The 15741-nt window shown below is 32.6% G+C and overlaps 1 protein-coding gene across 1 annotated transcript; it reads left to right on the top strand.

Annotated features, from left to right (window-relative positions):
• Positions 1-494: 494 nt before the first annotated feature.
• Positions 495-1679, top strand: LOC110115609. The gene is made up of 3 exons (XM_020848880.1): positions 495-1004; positions 1146-1190; positions 1242-1679. The coding sequence occupies exons 1-3, from the start codon at positions 495-497 to the stop codon at positions 1677-1679; spliced, it is 993 nt and encodes a 330-aa protein (XP_020704539.1).
• Positions 1680-15741: the final 14062 nt, after the last annotated feature.

Here is a 15741-nt window from a genome sequence, read left to right on the forward strand (position 1 = left end):
CCTTCTTGGAAATATAGTTACAAGTTGACATTGGCGGCGGAGAGAAGAGCTATGTTTATTTAAAATGTAATCTTTGCGATAAAGTGGTGAAGGGAGGTGTTACCCGCATGAAGGAACACCTATCATGCTTGCACAAAAACGTAGCACCCTGTGCAAATGTGCCAGAAAAGGTGAAGGAGGAAATTATTGCTTATATAAAGAAAAGTACCACGGCTAAACACTTGCAACATGAGCAATTTGATGATAGGGTCGAACATGACGCTTATTTTGGGAGCGAGAGTGAAAAGTGCTCTTCCTCCATTATACATAACAGAGGTGTACGGGGTCCTATAGATTAGTATATGACTAATCCATAAGAGGATAGAGGACAAGCATAAATGATGCCTGCGGGCGGTACTAGAGAGGGTCGACGCCAGGTTTGCATGGATATTTTGAGGGTTTTTTTTTTAAATGTCATACCTTTTAATGTTGCTACGTCGCCTGCCTACTTCAATATGCTGCGGTCTGTAGGGTTGTATGGGAGAGGGTTGAAGGCACCTTCTATGTATGAGTTGGGAACATGGATTTTAAAGGAGCTGCTAAACACAGAGCGTAGCATTGAGGTGATTAAAAGGACATGGAATGAGACTGGAGTAACCATTATGTCAGATGGATGGTCTGACATAAAGAGCAGGAGCTTGATTAACATTCTTGTGAACAATCCCTACGGCACAGTGTTTTTACGATCGGTTGAAGCTTTAGATGAGGTGAAAAATGCTACATTCATTTTCAATTTACTTGATGGTGGTGGGGAGCAATTGGTTGTCCAGGTAGTGACTGATAATGCCAGTGCATACAAAGCAGCTGGTCAGATGTTGATGGAGAAGAGGACACACCTATATTGGACCCCCTATACAGCACATTGTATCGATCTTATTTTGGAGGATCTTGGTGACTTACCTCAGCACAAGAGTGCTCTTTCTAGGGCGAAGAAGATTACAAAGTTCATCTACAATCACTCTTGGGTCTTAAGCTTGATGAGAAAGTTTTCAAATAAAGGAAATCATTCGCCCTGCAACTACTAGGTATGTTCTTAAATTTGTTCATTGCAAATCATTCCTACTGTATATTCTTAGTTCTTATATTTGTGCACTGTGAATCTATAGGTTTGCCACATCTTATTTGACACTGTAGAGCTTGATAGAGGTGAGGCAACCTTTGGAAGTAATGTTTACATCTACTGAATGGCTTAACTCTGCTAGGGGAAGAAAAGTGAGGGGAAGGAAATAAGAAAGATAATTCTGAATGATAAATTTTGGGCTACTGTGACCTATGCCATTTTGAGCACGAGACCCTTAGTGCAAGTACTGCGATTAGTGGATGCAGAGAAGAAACCAGCTATGGGTTTTATTTATAATGCTATGGATAAGGCCAAGGAGTTGATTGCATACAACTTGGGAGGAGAGGAGGCAAGTTCTAGGGAGATTTGGGATATCATTGATGCTCGGTGGGAGGTGCAGTTACACCATCATCTACATGCAGCGGCATATTATCTCAATCCTCAATTTCAATATTCAGAGAAGAAATCTTCAAATCCTGAGGTGAAGCTTGATCTATATCATTGTATGGAAAGACTAATACCGGAGCAGGCAGATAGGGAGCTTGCAGATTTACAACTTGTTCTATTCCGGAATAAATAGGGTTTTTTTGGTTTGAATGCAGCAAAAGCAACAATTTCCAAACGGTCTCTAGGTATAATTATTTTGGTAAATGCAAGATACTTAATTCAGTTCTAATTATATTTTTTCTAGAAAACAGTTGAATGGTGGATCCAATTTGATGATTCCACCCCTGAGTTAAAGAGTTTTGCTGTAAGAGTGGTTGGCCTCACTTGTTCTTCTTCTGGGTGTGAGCGAAACTGGAATACATATATTCAAGTGCAAACAAAGAGAATAAATCGGTTATCAACACTCAGAATGAACTCCCTCATATATATTATGCATAACAAGAGGTTAAGAGAGAGGAGATTGAGAAATAAGGGATTGAAGGATGATGAGGACCCATTGGTGTGTGATGATGTGTCGTCTGATAATGAGTGGTTCATAGATGATGAGACAGATTTATCATTATCAGACTTACAGCTAGAAGATCTAAGTGTAGATGTCTTGAGGGGCGAAGCAGATCAAGTGGGTACATCCACTAGTGCCACATCACACACATCCACTAGCTCTGCATCACAACAATCAAGTAAAGGTATTGCACAACTTCTTATATGCTATTGCATTACATTTATGTCAAGTGAGCAATTAACATGATAATGATATTTTCTCTTATTGAACAAGGAAGAGAAAAGTGAGTCATATTGAAGATGATGATGATATGGCATTCATAGATACAATTGGAGAAGAAGATTTCCTTGAAAACCCATTTAGTGATGGGATATGATTGCATTTTATTTGTTCTTTGTACTTTGGGAGTTTTGTTAAACTAATATTTTGTGATTTTATTGCATTTATTTTCTTACTTTCCACTATTTTCATATATCATTTAGATGTTTTTATTGTAAGATAGAATATTGCTATTATTTTCCTGCTAAAACTCTTAATTTTTTATTTACGCGATTTTGTGTCTGTGAGGCTTACGCCTCAGACTGCCTCGAGGCTTACGCCTCGCCTCATGGACGAAAACCGCCTCGAGGCTTAATTACGCAATTTTAAACCTTGGTTAGTATATTTCATCTCAAAGTTTTTTATTGTTCATTCTATGTTCATATTGAAGCAGGATCTTGGAGTAATCTTGATCTAAAATCTATCAAGTATACATTCATTGGATATGGCTCAAATGAATTTAGCTACAAATTCTGAGATTATCATAATAAAAAATTCATCATGAATGGGGATGTTAAATTTAGTGAAAGTGAAATATACAAGAATAGAAATGAGACTCCTGAAGATTCTTCCAAATATGTTGAAATTAAGTATGATGATAAAGCTGATGAAGTACAAAGAGTACCTCGAACTCTTGCTACTGAAATAAAGAGATCAATCAAAATACCAAAGCCAATACAAAGGTATTCTCCTTCCTTGTACTATTTATTGTTGACAGATAGTGTTGAACTAGAGTGCTATGATGAAGTCATTCAAATTGATGATTCAAATAAGTGGAAGCAAGCCATGGTTGATGAGATGCATTCACTTGAATTGAATCAGAATTGGGAGTTGATAGAGCTATCAAATGGCAAGAAAGCACTAAAATTGTCTTAGGTAGAATATGTTGTAAAGATGCTTCAGAGATTCAACATGAGTGAGGCAAAGCCAGTTTACACTCCCTTAGATAATCCCTTTTAGTTATCCAAGGAAATCACCTAAATCTAAAGCAAAGAAATAACAACTGAAGATGACTGTATGCTTCAGCAGTTTGAAGTTTGATCTATGTTATGATCTGCACAAGATATGATATATAATATGCAGTGGGAGTAGTCAGGAAATTTATTAGCAGCCTAGGAAAACTTCATTGGGAGCCGATTAAGTGGATTCTCAAGTACCTGAGAAGATCAGTTGACAAAGCTCTTTACTTTGGTAGTACAAGTATTGATTTACAGGGTTATGTAGATTTTGATCTTACTAGAGATCTTGATGGTAGGAGAGTCACAACAAGTTATATCTTCACTTTGGAAAATACTACACTCATTTGGGTTTCCAAGTTATAAAGGGTTGTTGTACTCTTAACTACAGAAGCTGAGTACATTGCTATCACTGAGGCTAGCAAAGAGATGATTTAGATGCAAAGTTTTTTGATAGAACTTGGCAGGGGGCAAAGGAATGGGATGTTGTATAGTGATAGTATGAGTGTTATACATCTAGCCAAGAATAATGCATTCCATGACAGGATGAAGCACATCCATCTTCGGTATCATTTCATCGGGTTACTTTTGGAAGATGGTCAGTTATCTTTGGAGAAGATAAACATGATCGAGAATCCTGCAGACATGATGACGATGACGGTGAATTTTAATAAACTGAACCTAAGTTAGTCTTCATGGAGGATACAAGCAGGTATGAGCCACACTACCGGTACTACGATTGGTGTTACATATCCAAAGAAGGATTGATTTCAACTAGTTCCAAGTGGGAGATTGTTGTGTGGAATCTGATTGTGTTGATCAATCTGGTTATTCTATTGTCACGAACCTCAAATCTTTTTTTTTTACATACCTAAGCTTCCCGACGATGTGTTCCTGAGCACCCAGTGCTGAACGACAGAGATCAAAGCACTATAGTGATCAAGATATGGCACCGTAGCGAGCCAAGACAGAAACTAAGCACCACAACGCCTAGTGTTTGAGAGCTGCAGCATTGTCAAACAGAGGATGGGCGCCGCAACGCCTCAAACTGGCGCTGCAGTGCTGTGAGACGGACTAGATGGTTTTCTTTCTTGTTTTTTGAAGGGTTGTGTCCCTTGGAGTTTATTTACTCGCTTTTTCTTATATTTTCAGTTAGGGCAAGGGTGAGAACGGTGTATGTGAGAAGAGAAGGAGATAGTGAAAGAGAAGAGAGATCTATAATTATTCTTCCAATTCTCTTAGTGGATTTCTTGGTGTGGTGTGGCTCCATAGTTTTTTCACTATTTTAAAATTTTTCACATTAAATCCTGGTATCATTTACTTTTTCGTTGTTTTTACTTTTTTTCTCATTTTGTTATTGTGATGTCTACTCCTCATCTTCCCCAACAATACCACCATTGCCAAAGAAATCATTAGTATTGAATTACTACAAATTAATGCAACAGTGTAGGAAGAATGTGTTCACAACCTACAATAAACAATTGGCTTACATGGCATTCAATCGTATGAAAAATGAATTAAACTTTTCTTACACACCTTGCCCTAGTAATGTAATAGTCAAATTTGATAATGGATCTTTTTCAACCATTGTTCGTGGAGGGTGCATTCGAGTGACTAATTTGATGTTTTATGCTATTTTTTAGGTTCCAAAATTTAAAATAGTATGGTATCTATCAAAAAATTAACCAAATATAAAAAAGATAATGTTATGACAAGAACGACAAGAACCTCCAAGTTTTCCCCTTCTCAAAATTTTGCTTCAAACTCATTTTATAAATAAATATATTCACTAATTTTCTTAATTTTTTCTATTATGCTCGATGCCTTGTTTTTCCTAGTTGTTAATTTGGAAGGGTGTTGCTAAATGATTTGGAAAGGTCACTGTTCAAAAAGGTATTTGAGGTGTACGTCTCAAGATTTAAACCCCATTATGTCCAGTTAGGCGAACGCATTATTTGTCTGAGGCTTATGCCTAGAGGAGTTTGAGGCAAAGCCTTAATGAAGGTAATTAAAAAAGATAAAAATACTATATTATAATATAAAATTAATATAAACTGCATTACATTATACTTATACCACATATACCTAATGCAATCATTGTTGCTCAACATTAACGTTGTGAGGTCTATAGCCGAGAGTGAGAGCGAGTCTTCTTTGTGCAAGAGCGAATTGTTTTCTTCATGCAAGTACAAGAGACCAGATGGGCATATCGATCATACCAAGCCTCTCACGTGAGAACAAGATCTCTTCAAAGTACAAGAAACAAGAGTGATCAAGTCTCACAAGACCTCTTCGAGGGCAAGGACGAGAGTAATTGAGCCGGAGGTGCATTTTTGTCAAGAAGTAAACAAGTAAATCATTATAAAATTTAATTTTCTTTGATGGAAAATTCTTCTAAATATAAATTTTGAAATTGAAGTGGTATCAATTTTACAAATATATTTTAAATTTTTTTATTTTTTTCATCATTGTCTTGAATTCTGCTTCAAACTTTCATTTCATGTTAATATTTATGATTGAGATTTGTAGTTTGTCTTGATGATGATGATGAATTAAGTAAATATCAAGGTTATTGAAACCGGATTAGACCCGTCGGTTCAACCATGAACCGGTCCGACGGGCGGTCCGGTCAGCCGAAAAAACCGGTAAAAAATACGGCCGAACCGGTCGGTTTTAAAAGAACCGGATGGTTTTTAAAATAAAAAATCTAAGCCGTTTATCTGCGATCGAATGGCGTATGGAGATTGCGGTTCGATATTAGACTATTAGTCGCTTGTATGCCCTAACATAGGTGACTCCAAACTCCATACGCGACTCCTCCGACCTTCAGTCCTCATTGCGGTCCATCTAGAACGACTCCTCCGACCTCCCAGCCGTCGGCGCATGCCTAACCTGACATATTGGATGCCTGTTTTGACAAACTGCTTCGACAACCAGCTTTGAGTCATCTTTGGCCGCCGACCAGACCCCTAGAGCTCGGACATCGCAAATAGGAATCATGAGTAATTATTTTCACATTATGCTTGCATTCCTTCTCCTAATTTTATGGATAATTATTCTGTTTTATTCTAAGACTTTTATGTAGACCGGATCTTTCATTTCCCTAAATTTAACAGTTTGCTTACAAGCTTCCTACATTCACTTGGTATAATTTCATTCATGTATTTTTTGTCGTGCTTTTACAGTCTTGTATAAAATAAAATTATGATATTTCATTATTTCTTGCATAAAGTTGCTTGATACTATATAAGAATTCATATTCCTACCATGTCTTAGAGAAGCTGTTCGTGCAAAATAGGGAGTTTTCAATATTATGCTATCTGCTTCCCCTTTTTGGAGCAATAGAAGAAGTTTTAGGATGTTTGAAAAAAAATTGCGAGAAAATGTTTAGTTGTCTGAAAGAAGAAGAGTTCGCTCCGAATGAAATTTTTGCCTTTCAGAAAAGCAATTTTATTGATTTTAGCTTTTTATCTTATAATTAATTAGAATATTTATTTATTTAATAGATTAGGATATGTTATTTATGATTTTATGACATTCATTAATGTCATTGAATCAACTCATATTAGTTACATAGTAGTTGTTTATCAAATAATCATGACTGTTGTAGCAATTTAAATAAATTTAACACATGATTTTAGTAAATGTTCATCTATTTCACTTGACAACTCAGCACAATTCAACATAAGAAAACAATGTCAAATTAAGCTTAGTGTTGGAAGTTGTACATTCAAGCAAGCAACATATTCATGATGTCATGTAGCATATGATTGGGTGGTCTACATAGATGCTCATCGAACATTAGCGGGATGCTACACTTGATTGCATTAACAAGGATGTTCTTTTTTGTGTCAAGGATGACTCAATGCTTTAGTTTATCATTATACAAAAAGGCTCCTTGCATATAAAATTTTGTTTATCATTATACGCAAGTCGCTCAGGTAGAAGATAAGATTAGAGAGAGTCGCCTTAGATGGTTTGGTCACATAAAACGGCGGTCTTCCGATGACCAGGTTAGGAAAATAGAGGTATTAGATTTGACTTATGTTAAGAAAGATAGAGGCATACCTAAAAAAGACTTGGTTAGAAAATATTAAGAATGACCTTTCTTTATTAGATTTAAACGAGAATTTAACATTTCATAGGACACAATGGAGAAAAAGAATTCATGTAGCCGACCACATCTAGTGGGATAAAGGTTTGATGTTGTTGTTGTTGTATTATATATAAGTCGGATTATTTTTTTTTTAGGGCATAGGTCTAGAAATTATAATTAACTCCTTAGGATTTGAATAAAATTCTTGGGCTTGCATACGTTTTGGAATTGGAGCAAGTTCATGCATGTTTATATCTTCAAGTGCCATAATATGAGATATCTAAGTTATTTTACTTTTAGTTCATCATCTATTTTCATTTAAATTTATATTTAATGTGAACTTCAAAAAAATGTAATTATTTTATTTACTTTAATTGATCATATGAGAATGGAAACACCTGAAATTCAGAGTGCAGCTTCCAGTTGTAGTGTACGTGAGAAAATAGACATTGCATGGAATCATTTCATTGAGATTAAAGGAGCTAATAGGAAGAGGCAATACAAATGTTTGCATTGTGGCATAACATACAAGGGAGGATGAATAAATGGAATGAAACAACATCTAGCAGGAGTTAAGGGGAATATAGCTGCATGCAAGAAGGTTCCACATGATGTTTGATATCAAATATAGGAGACTTGAAGGACATTTCAAAAAGAAAACAACAATTACATGAGTTGGATAGTACATTTCTTGTTCATGATGAAGTAGAGGAAGGAAGAAATTCTTCTTCTTATCCTAAATCACAATCCTCTGAAGCACTTTTAGCAGAACTTGTAAAAGGGAAAAGAAAGCTTGGTGATAATGACAATTTCTTTGCTCCAAAAACCAAACCGGGTTCGCAACCTTCAATTAAAAGTGCCTTAGTCTCTAAAGAAGTAGTCCACCGTGCAAACATAGCTGTACAAGAAGATTTTTTGATTGTTGCATCCCTTTCAATGCCTTAAATTCAACATATGCACAGAAAGTTATGGATGTTATAGATGATATTGGTCTTGATTACAAGCTTCCCTCTTACCATAACATGAGGGTTAACCAACTTAAGGATTGTAAAGAGGACTGTAGATTACTCATTGATAGTTATAGAAATACGGAAGGACAACAAGTTGTAATCTTATGGCATATGGATTAGGAGTAGAATATTAATAAATTTTCTGATATATTGCCCATGTGGTGTATCTTTTTTGAAATCAGTGGATGCTTCAGATATCACTAAGGATGCTACAAACTTGTGCTCCTTATTTACTGAGGTTGTTGAATGGATAGGGCCATAAAATTTTGTTCAGTTTTTTACTGATAATGCTATCAACTACAAAAAGGAATGAGAGTTCTTACATGAAAGGTTCAACAATATCTATTGGTCACTTTGTGTTGCACATTGTTTAAATTTAATTTTAAAAAACTTGGGAAGTATGCCACTCATAAAGGGCTTAGCAAAAAAAGCATCAAATGTGACAATTTTTGCTTACAATCATATTTATATACTTGCATGGCTTAAGAAAAGGCCAAGTTGGAAGGAAATTGTACGTCCATGAGCCACAAGTTTTGCAACAACTTCCAAAATATTGAAAAGTGTTTATGAGCATAAACATGACCTTCAAACATTAATTGCTAGTAAGTTCTTTATAAATTCAAAGATATCCAAAGCATGTACGAGGAAAGAAACAGCTACAATAGTCTTAAATTTGAAGTTTTTGAATGATTGTCTAACAATTTCGAAGATTTTAGGTCATTTGATCAGACTGTTGTGCATTGTTGACTCAGATGAGAAACCATCACTTTGATATATATATATATATGACAGAATATATAGGGCACGAAAGACAATCAAAGCCCTATTTAGAAATATTAAAAGATTATATAAATCATTCACCAATATAGTTAAAAGAAGATGGGATACTCAATTAAGGCAGGGCATCCATGCAGCAACATACTTTTTAAATCTTCAGTTTCAATATGAAAAGAAGAATCATTGTCACAAGCCTGAAGTTATGCAAAGCCTTATTGAACTACTTGGAAATAAGGATATTTTCCCAAGCCCACACTTGCAATGAATGGGGTCAAATTATTCTGTGATGGCTTAAAAGGTTTTGGAAAAATAATTGCTCTAATAATGACCAAGGAAATGCAGCACGGTAATTACTTTTCAATGTCAATACTTATACCTTTCTTAACATATATCATATATGCATACTTACTAAGCTTTCTAATATCACATTATGTAGATTAATGTTGGAAAATGTTTGGATCAAGTGCTCTCAATTTGCAGAAAGTAGCTATAAGAATTCTAAGCCAAATATCATAATCATCAGGTTGTGAAAGAATTTGGAATGTTTTTGAACAAATTCACTCAATGAGACGCAATCATTTGGAGCATCAATGATTGAACGACCTAGTATATGTTTGGTGTAATCTAAATTTAAAAATTTGATATAATTTTATGATAACATAATAATGTGTGTCAATATATCATACTATATATATATCATACTATATATATCTACAAATATTACTAAAATTATTATTTCATTCTTTAGGTTTCAACTAAAAAAAAAGTTATGATCCTCTAGACTACACTTATGTTGAAATGAAAGATTTCTGAGTATTTGATGAGGAATCACCAGCAGATCTTGACTTAAAGGAATTAGAAAATGAGATATACCAAGAAGATGCAATGCTAGTTTTTGAAGAAGCAAACATAGCATCCACTCGGCCTACACCTAGTAAGTTAGGTGAAATATGAATATATCATTTAAATAAAATAAAAAATAAAATCTTATTTAATATTTTTAATTTGTTGGTGAAGGTGAACAAGAGAATGAAGGAGATGGAGATGACATAATTGACTTCAATGATTTAGGTGCATTTGTGGTTGTAAATTATGTTGAAGCGGGACATGAAAATACAACTTTTGAGGATAGCTTTCATGATGCAAATTAGGATATTTGATTTTTATTTTTAAGAAATTATTAAAAGTTAAAATTATTGAACTAAGAAAGAGAAACATTATTAACTTGATCTATGTATTATGAATGATTGTCTTTTTTCTTATCAGTTAGTGTAAAGTGTCATAATCTTGTTATAATGCTTTACTATATACTTCATATTATGTGCACAAATATGATGAGTATGTTATATTTATTTTATTTTATTGAGTTATTTAATGCCACATTTACATTATGTGTTATGTGTTTATGTTTTATCAACTTAATTGATGCCATATTTTTATTCTTTGATTAGTCTGATATGAAAATAAAATGTATAGTGAAGGTATTATAAGAAAATTTCTCATTCATTTTATAATTTTTAATAATATTATTTATTTATTACGTCATCCGGTTCGACCCCGATTCGACCGTTCGAGTCTTTAACCTCTCCTTCTAGTTCATTGTCCAATCCGATTTTCAAAACATTGATAAATATGTCAAAGATTTATGTTATATTTATTAATTATTTTAACTTTAATTAGCTTTTTATTTTTTATTTGAGGCTTGCACCTCAATGTGCCTTGAGACTTATGTCTCATCTTGCTAAGATAACTTTATTTTCCATTTTCACCTTTTTAAATCTCAAGAAGAGCTTTCATGATTTTATATCTTTCTAATAGAAGCATAGATCAGATGTAATCATAAGGTCAAGCTCAAATTTCAATTCATGATTAGATTCAAAAATAATTCAATTTCAATTTGAAAAATTTTTATATTTAATTTCAGGTTCATTTTCAACTATAAACTTAATTTTAATCAGAACCCCAAATTCAGATAGAATTTCAAGCTCAACTTCTAATTGTCTCAAAGTTCAACTCTTGCTCAAATATATATTCACAAATATGTTCCATATAAACATAGATTCAAACTCACAGAATGATTGTAATATAACTAAATAAGATTTGAATAAAACTTTTAGTTTTTTTTAGTAGCTTGATTCATTCATAATATCTCAAATAACACGAAATAGTCTCAAGACAAACAATTTTTGATAAAAGACTCATGAAATTATCAAGATATTCAAACACACAGTATTCAACTTCTTTATAATGCTGAAATTATTCATGCAATTGATCCATACATTCATCAAAAGACAGACATTGCTCTTTAGGCACTGGAAATGTAAATGCTTGAGCAAGAGAGGTCTTTTGCCCACACATAAAAATCAATCATTTGTTGGTGCAATTTTTAAGTTAGCACAATTCTCACATCACTTATTAAAAAAAAATCATTTATAATTCCCCCTGATTGAAAGAAAAATTAAATCTTTTGTAATTCTAAAAGGTAGAGCTAAACCTAAAAAGACTTTGTTAGAAAATATTAGAAATAACATTATTTTACTAGATTCATATGAAAATTTTATTCTTAATAGGACACAACGAAGAAAAAAGATTAATCACACTGTTATTGGGATAAAAGCATGAAGTTGTTTTTGTTGTTGTAGCTAATCATGGCAAAGCTATTGGTAGGGCTTCTTGAACACAGCTTAAAGATTGTAACCATTGGATTGATATTGCTATAGACTTTTGATTGTAATCCGTATGCCTCCTCTAGCTCTTCTAGCCAGCAGTTCATCTAAAAGACTTTTTTTCTCACTTTTCATGAATAGTTCTGATTTATTTCTATTGTAAATTTTTTGGATAAATTTATATATACTTTCACATATTAAACAAAATCAAAAAATAAAATTTAAAATAATTTTTTCTACTTTTCTACTTTTTATATGGTATCAAAACAAAATTAGAGTTATCATCTTCCAACCTCTGTTCTTTTTCTTTGTTATATGAATTCTTCTTTCTTTCCATTATGTATGGTTTATTTGACATTCCTTCCAAATAGTCAACCATCATAAATGGTGATAGTAAAACTAAGGGAGAACTCTAGAAGCTACAAGCTTTATATCGCATAAATAAGATAAATTATTTGATGTATTCCAAAATTGTGAAGACCTTTTTTTAAAGGAAAAGAAAAGATCCATTAGCTAGTGAATCCTCCTCTAGAGCCGAAAAACCCAAAGTTTGTGCTTCAGGATGAAGCCAAATCCATGAACATGACATGATTGAGGAATATCATGAAGTCTGAAATCAATAAGTCATACTTATTCCTTTTTATTGCAATATAAATTTTGGGTGACACCAAACAAGCATATTCTAAAGTGAAAATTGTTGCCATCATCTACGAGATCAAAATTAAGATTTCAACAACTAAAGAAAATAAAATTCATTTTATTGACTACTTTAATATCATGAATTTTTATTGATTTGAACTGAATTATTATCAAGATTTAAGATGACATAATTCAATAATGCGATAATTTTTCAAGCAATTTATTATTATGTTGCTCAATATAAAAGCCATTTGAGAAACATTATTATAGGTTAGGGCGCCCTCTTTTAAAACCCTAGATGTTTTATTCTCTTTTCTTAAATATAATTATAAAAAAAAAAAAAATATTGTGTGCCTTGTGAAATCACCAAACATCATCGTATTTATTTTTCTGAAAATTATTAAAATTCTTTAATTATTTTCTAATTGCTTACTCTAATATTTGAAACTTTTCAAAATCTCAAATATTTTTTAAGATAAAGAATTTGTCACATTATTGATGATTACACTCACATTATACAAGCATATCTTGTCAAATAAAATCCTAATGTCAGCAATACTCTCATTTTTCATGCCCTAATACGAAAATAATTTCATGCTAATATCAAGATATTTTAAATTTTTAATGCTTGTGATTACTTCAATCACGCATTATCTTTCTTCCAAAAGACAAGTTTCATTTATTAATCCTCCTATCATGACACTACCAAACAAAATGAAGTGACAGAAAAAAAAAAAATCTCAAATTCACTAGGGCTCTTCTCTTCTACAATCAAGTGTCAAAAGGATACTACGGAGAAGCAACCCCAATTGTCCAGGTTTTAAAAACCGGACCGGATCGGCCGGTTCAACCGTGAACCGGCCAGTTGTCCGATCCGGTCCAGTTCAAAAACCAGCTTTGCAGAGAACCGAACTGAACCGGACTGAACCGGCGGTTCAACCGGTGAACCGGCGAACCGATCCGGATTCAAAAGAACCGGCCGGTTTCAAAAAAAAAATTTATGATAAATAATATATTTTACTTCATTACATTTTTTAAAAATATAATTTTTTTAATTAAATAATGAGATTTTTGATACCATAATATATGGTTGTCATCTCATAAAACATGTTTTATTAGAAAAGAAGACTATATATGAGCAAAAGCCAACTATCTCTACTCCTTCATGATGTGGGACTAAAAAAAAGTACATGAATGCTATGTAAGCTTAAATGTGAGCTTGGGCTTTATTGGGCCATTAAATTGAGTTTGTTGGGCCACAAATTTGGGTTGGTTAGGCCACGAATTTGGGCTAGTTATGTGCAAAATTTTTTAAATTTTGTATTATAAATTTGTTATGATGTATATTTATAAATTAATAATACAAATTTATATTTTATTAAATATTATTCTTATTACACATTTTTAAATTAATATTATAAATTTATATTATTATATTAAAATTTTTAATTTGTTATAATGTATATTATAAGAATTTATTATAATTATAATGAAATATAAAATTAATTATAATTAAAATATTAGATATTCTAATATAATATAATTAATTAAATATTTTATAAATTATAATTATATTATGATATATTCATCATTTAATTATTATTAATTATATTGAGACGATATTTATTAAAATTATATAATTTAAATTCTTAGAATTATATTATTTGATGTTAAATTCACGTAACTATTCTATTAATGTTATAAATTTTTAATAATATTAGTATTTATTACATCATCCGGTTCGACCCCGGTTTGACCGATCGAACCGGTCGAGCCTTGAACCTCTCCTTCTTCCGGTTCTTTGTCCGGTCCGGTTTTCACAACCTTGCCAATTGTTGTATATTTAATTAATAGAATAACCTCAAAAGTGATTTTGCTTCAAAAGTTCTATAGCCTATATGGCTAAATTCTTCCCCACAAATGATTTTCTCTCAAAAAAATCTTTCAAAAATATTTAAAAGCATTCTCTATTTTCAAACCCACAAAGAACATAGGAGTAACATGGATCTTAAAACTTTTAAATGTCTCTTTCTTGATCATTCTCTATTTAAAAGGAGGATTATTACCAGTTTACCACTATACAACAACAACACCACCACCAACAGCATCAAGCCTTTATCCCAATACATGGGGTCGGTTACATGAATCATTTTTCTTCATTGTGTCCTGTTACGACTTAAGAGTCAAATTTTCATTTAAATCTAAAATAGAAATGTCATTTCTAATATTTTATAACCATGCCCTTTTAGGTCTTCCTCTACCTTACTTAACATAAGTCAAATCTAATAAATCTACTTTCCTAACCTGGTCATCGGAAGGCCACCATTTTATGTGACAAAATCATTTAAGAAGACTCTCTAATCTTATCTTCCACTGGAGCCACTCCAACCTTTTCATGTATATACTCATTTCGTATCCTATCTCTAAGAATAAAGCAACTCATCTATCTGGGCATTCTCATCTCTACAACACTTAATATTATGCTTCTCTTTGAATGAGCAACATTCTGCACCATAAATTATTATAGGTTTCACCACCATCTTATATAATTTTCTCTTAAGTTTGAAGGGGACTTTTATATCACACAACGAGTCTGATGCATTCCTCCACTTCAACCATCCAACTTAAATTCTGCTAATAATATCCATATCTATTTCACAATCACTTTAAACAATAGACCCAAGATATCTAAAACATGCTCTTATTAATGACTTGATCTCCCCAAAGTCACAAACCCTCCTCTATCTAATACTACTAAAATTACATGCCATATATTGAGCTTTAGATCTACTCAAATGAAAACCTTTAAACTCTAATGTTGACCTCCATAACTTAAGTTAACCTTCAACTCCCTCTCTAGTACTATCAACAAGAATAATATCATTAGAAAAAAGCATACACCTAAGTAAAACATCTTGCAAATGTCTAGTGAGAACATCCATGACTAAAGCAAAAGGATATAGGTGTAAGGCTAATCCTTGATGTAATCTAACAGAATTAGAAAAAATACTTGGTTAAACCACCTTGTGTTTGAACACAAGTAATAGCACCTGCATACATATCCCTAATAACTTGAATAAAAGTATTATTAACTCATTTCTTTTCTATAACTTTCCATAGCACTTCTCTTGGAACTTTATCATATACTTTCTCTAAATCAATAAATAACATATGAAGATCCTCCTTATTCTCTCTATGCTTCTCAATCAAACCTCTCAATAGAAGTATAGC

The sequence above is a fragment of the Dendrobium catenatum genome, unplaced genomic scaffold (genome assembly GCF_001605985.2).
Source record: "Dendrobium catenatum unplaced genomic scaffold, ASM160598v2 fragScaff_scaffold_777, whole genome shotgun sequence".
In the NCBI taxonomy this organism is placed as follows: Eukaryota; Viridiplantae; Streptophyta; class Magnoliopsida; order Asparagales; family Orchidaceae; genus Dendrobium; species Dendrobium catenatum.

Excerpts from the sequence above, each read along its gene's own strand:
- LOC110115609 (XM_020848880.1), top strand. The coding sequence starts at position 495 with ATGCTGCGGTCTGTAGGGTTGTATGGGAGAGGGTTGAAGGCACCTTCT. Across the intron at positions 1,005-1,145 it reads TCATCTACAATCACTCTTGG|GTTTGCCACATCTTATTTGA; the intron begins GTCTTAAGCTTG and ends GTGAATCTATAG. Across the intron at positions 1,191-1,241 it reads TAGAGCTTGATAGAGGTGAG|GGGAAGAAAAGTGAGGGGAA; the intron begins GCAACCTTTGGA and ends TAACTCTGCTAG.